Source organism: Danio aesculapii, chromosome 9 (genome assembly GCF_903798145.1).
Source record: "Danio aesculapii chromosome 9, fDanAes4.1, whole genome shotgun sequence".
In the NCBI taxonomy this organism is placed as follows: Eukaryota; Metazoa; Chordata; class Actinopteri; order Cypriniformes; family Danionidae; genus Danio; species Danio aesculapii.
The window spans coordinates 51899620-51904619 of NC_079443.1; the positions used below are offsets into that span (position 1 = coordinate 51899620).

Consider the following 5000-nt stretch of genomic DNA (forward strand, 5'->3'; position numbering starts at 1 on the left):
ACTACTGAAAGCAGCAGCAGATCTTGAAAATAAAATAAATTACTGTTTGAAATTAAACTTTAGAACTCTGAAATAATGCACACCAACACAAATCAGTGATTCAGCATCTACATTCAATAATGTTAAAGAGGTTTAATATGCATTAATTAGATTATAAAGCTTACCATTTTGTGAGCGAGAGCATATTCTGTGCTTATGAATGGCTGTATTTCCATTTCTATTGTGTTTTGTCTGGTGCAGACAGCCAAATTGCTTATCACTGCGGATCTCGTCATGTAGCATGTTGTTAGGACACGGGGTTACAGTGTAACCTGCTCACCTAATGTTTACGCTTGCAATATTTTTATTATTTGCTAATTAATAACTTCATGTGGAACTGAATCTGCATCGGAGGCTGTTACTGTCCACCAGAGGTTGCATTTCATGGGAGGATGCATGCTTTAAGAGCCTTCCTGAATGAAAGAATGAAATCCGATGTTTTCCAACGGGGTGCTGAAATATAATTGGCTACACTGGCATTGGCCGGGTTATAAAAACAAAACAAAGACAGCCGTTCCAGCACAGAAAGCACAATTTCAAAGCAGAATATCTGACTTCAGCATTGTTTTTCAGATAAACAAGAACGTACACTGAGCATGTTTCTGAAATATCTACAAACATATTATGGTATTTTAATGCTTCAGAAGAGTCAAAACTTACATACTGCACCTTTAAATATTATATATTTGACAACATATTTTTAGTAATGTACTATAAATAAAAAAGTCTATGTAAATATATTGATTTGTAAAAGTATATATCAATAAAGCTATTTTTGTATGTTATTATATTCAAATTATTTCTTATATGTGGTTTTATTTATGTTGGCAGAAAGGGGTAATTAGGGAGAAAAAATACACTTGTTTTTGGCTGGGATCTCTTTGTTGATGCTTTTGAAAAGCTGTAAAATAAATAATCTAATACAGTAATAAGATGTAGTTGTAATGTAATGTAGTCATAAAAAAAGCTGGTGAGAAAACATTTAAAAAAATCTAAAGATAATTCAAAATAGTGATAATTAACAAAAGAGTAATAAATTAATATTAAAAATAGTAATAAATACCACAAAAGAACATTAGCAACACTAAAATAACTCAGCAGCTAAGGGATTATGGGTAGTTTGTAAGGCCGACGCAGATAATAACATTATAATATAAGTGTGTTTGTGATCTTCTGTTGTGTGTGTGTGTGTTTCTCACCCGCAGTGACGGCCCATCACCTCCAGCACAAATGTGCGCTGATGGCTGAAACGAAACACACAACGAAAACAAAATGAGCAGATAATCTGGTGCAAACACACATGCTAAAAATAGTGTGTAGAAACATTCCCTCGGAGTGTGTGAAAAGGCAGGAAGAGAAGAGAGACGAGCTGAGACAAGAGTCTCACACACACACACACACACACTGCATTCCTCAACATATGAAGCACAGTCAAATCTGCTTTGGATAAGAGCGTCTGCTAAATGACTACATGTTCATCTAAATATTATGAAAGCTGAAGAAAATCACAGCCTTGTGGTCCCACATGGAATCTGTGCATGCAGGAATCTGCAGATGTTGGAGGCCATTGCTCAATCTATTTATTTACTTATGTAAATGTGTGTGTGTATATATATATATATATATATATATATATATATATATATATATATATATATATATATATATATAAAGTTTTTATATTAATTTCAATAATATTAATGGATTAATGGATATGTAAAAGTTTATATGGTTTACGTACCATGTACCATTATGTACCATGGTTATATGGTTAAGGGCCATGAAACCCCCCTTTTCAGTTCAAGTCTACCTCAGAAACTTTTCAAAAAATTCTCTGAGACGGGCGTGGAGCGCTGCGGGCAGAGGAAGGAGTGGGCATGGCCAGCAGAGCAGGGGAAAAAGAGTGGAGCGAACAACTGTTGTCAGTCAGCTCACAAAATGAGACACAAACCGTGAGGAGACGCATGATTTTATATAGTTGACTAGGTTAAAATGCAAAGAAATAAACAGTAAGTGATTTAATGCCCTGCTACATATGTTATTCAGGATTTCATAAACACATAATCACAATTTGTTCTATCATTATAAAGAAAATCGTGTTTATAAAAACACTGTAAATTAGGAGGACTTCTCTCCTCCTCAATCTCCAAGTCTGAATGCAGACACAGTGGATAGCAGTGCAGACTCTTGCCCTGTGTCTTCCAACCATTACCCCGCCGTTAATCTGGAGGATTTTAATCATGTGCGAACACAGCTTCACTCCACTAGCAGACTACGTCACTGATTTTGATCTCGCCCCAAAAATTATTTTAAACCCCGAAGATGAAATTAGCTGACAAAAGCTCAAGATTATCCAGTTTCCCCCACAGTTAAAGCTGACAGGTGCTAACATTATAATAACTGACGCTCAACACACACAAATCTGTTAACATCTCAAAAAAAGTACTTGAGGGTTTCTTGAACCTTTAATAAACAATAAGTTGTTAATATCAGAAGTGATGGGAAAACAAGCATACCCTGGGACTCTGTTAGCTATATTTGGTGTCAGTGATGATACTGAAGTATCTAAAAATCAACGTACAGTGATTAGATTTATAACCCTTTTGGCAAGTAGATTGATTTTACTGAATTGAAAATGAAAAGATCCTCCTCATTGCTCCACGTTGATAAAAATGTCATGTCTTTCCTGCAATCTGAGAAGACTTTCCCTTAAAAATAAAGCAAAGAACTTCCATGTGATATGGAATCCATTAATTGAACACTTTACTAAGAGAGGAGTGATTGAACCCTAGAAACACCTTAAATACCCCATATTTATAGTTTTTTTTCCCTTTTTACCCTCTTCCCCACACCTTCCTCTGTATTTTTTTTAGTTCCTTTATAGACCTTTTTCTTGGCTGCTGCATGGAGGGCACCATAGTGACCAGCGTCTTCCGGTAGAATGTTCAGAACTTCTGTTTACAGCGTTAACAACCGGTAATTAGCGCTGCGAAAATGGGTTTCAATAGCGTTGAGTGGATTACGGAGTGTTTTTGTGACACAACCTTGAAAGGTGTGTGTTAAAGCCGTTATAATCTGTCAGATGTGGTTCAAGCGTGAGAGAAAAACCTTCTCCTAGTTCACGTGTCTGCCGTCAGAAATAGAGTGTGTGTGTTCCCGACCTGTTAGCTGTTAGCTCAGCGGCTCTTCAATGTGCACGCGCATACACGCACGCACGCACGCACACACACTTCACTGCATTATAGAGCAAACCAGATCACTGGCATGAAACTTAACAGGTATGTAAGTCATGCGATTTACAAAAATGACCAATAAAAGTCCGTTACTGATCCTCTGCTGGCTGATTTGCTGTTCATTCTAATCAGGAGTTGTTTATGTTTCATTTAGTGAGTTTGTGTTGTGTAGTATTTACCAGGGTTTGTGTTTTTCTGTCATTTCAAAACGCCACTTTATATTCACTTTGTGACACTTAATCAATGTCCAGTTTTTACCAAGTTACTCACTGTACCTCAATAAACTCCCCACTGAAAGGGTTTCAGGGCAAGTACGATGGATACAACTCGAGCCACTGCTGAACTTATATTGCGTTCACAATAAATTGTATCGCATTTAAACTAACATGGAATATATACATACTTATATTTATTCTTCAAATACTCTGAAGCATAATAACACCTATCATTAATAATATACATATTATAAACAATACTGACACATACTAGAAAGTCCTACAATCATTGTGTTAGTGGGACAGTACAGGCTACGTGTGTGTGTGTGTGTCAAACATTTTGGTGAACTACATTTGTTTATTATTTGTTTACATTTGTTTGTATATTGATTATATATTTGAAAGAGAAAATATTGACTTTAGCGATGACGAGGCTTCATTTAAACGGCAGAAGATGCCGTCTGACAACGAAGGGAAAATGCCTCACAGCAGTTGTTGTCCATCCTATTAATTTGCATTTTTTTTAAATGATCAGTCCAGGAGGTGGCGCTGATCGACAGCAGGATTAGTTCAAAGACGTTAAAAGCAAATAAAATCGATTAAAGCTATGATTTCAAAGCTGTCCAAATGTGACTGTTTACACACATCAGCTGCCGACCGGAAGTTCTTAGCATTCTCCTTGCGCATACACACGAAGCATAATTTTTGCGTTCTATGAAAAGGTCTATACATATACAATATTAATACTTTTTGTTTAACAGAAAAAGTAGTATACATATGTGAAAGTTATCATTTGTACTGATGTAAAAAAATATAATAAAGAGAATGTTTAAAAAAGAAACCCTAAAGTTTCAGATTTTGTACAAAACTGTCCAGAAATAGCAGAAAAATGTCTGCAGATTCGCTGTGACCATGAGCCTGCTCATAAGAATTAAATAAGCTGGCACATGCACCCCCCCTTTTGGATTCAAATGTCTTTTTTATTGTAATAGCTTTACTCTATCAACATATCGAGCATATCAGCTTCTTGATTGATGATTAATTCATTCATCTGTGCTTTTTATCCATTAATTTTCCCTTCGACTTAGTTGCTTATTTATTAGGGGTTGCCACAGCGGAATGAACCGCCAACTATTCCGGCATGTTTTACACAGCGGATGCCCTTCCAGCCACAACCCAGTATTGGGAAACACTCCTACACATTCACATTCACACACACACTCATACACTACGACCAAATTAATTTTAATTCACCTTTAGCGCATGTGTTTAGACCAGTGTTTCCCAACCCTGTTCCTGGAGGCACACCAACAGTACATATTTTGGATGTTCTCCCTTTTCTGATCCATTAACTTCAGGTGTTGGAGTCTCTTCTGATGTTATAATGAGTTGATTCAGGTGTGTTTGATTAGGCAGAGGTTGAAAATGTGTACTGTTGGTGTGCCTTCAAGAACAGGGTTGGGAAACACTGGTTTAGACTATAGGGGAAACCGGAGCACACGGAGGAAACCCA

At 36.5% G+C, this 5000-nt stretch overlaps 1 protein-coding gene across 1 annotated transcript in view; it reads right to left on the reverse strand.

Moving 5' to 3' along the window:
- Positions 1–5000, reverse strand: part of pfkla (phosphofructokinase, liver a) — a 58938-nt gene that overhangs the window by 37947 nt on the left and 15991 nt on the right. Inside the window, exon 6 of the mRNA XM_056465955.1 lies at positions 1239–1283. Within this exon, the coding sequence (XP_056321930.1) occupies positions 1239–1283 (45 nt within the window). The remainder of the gene's footprint in view (positions 1–1238; positions 1284–5000) is intronic.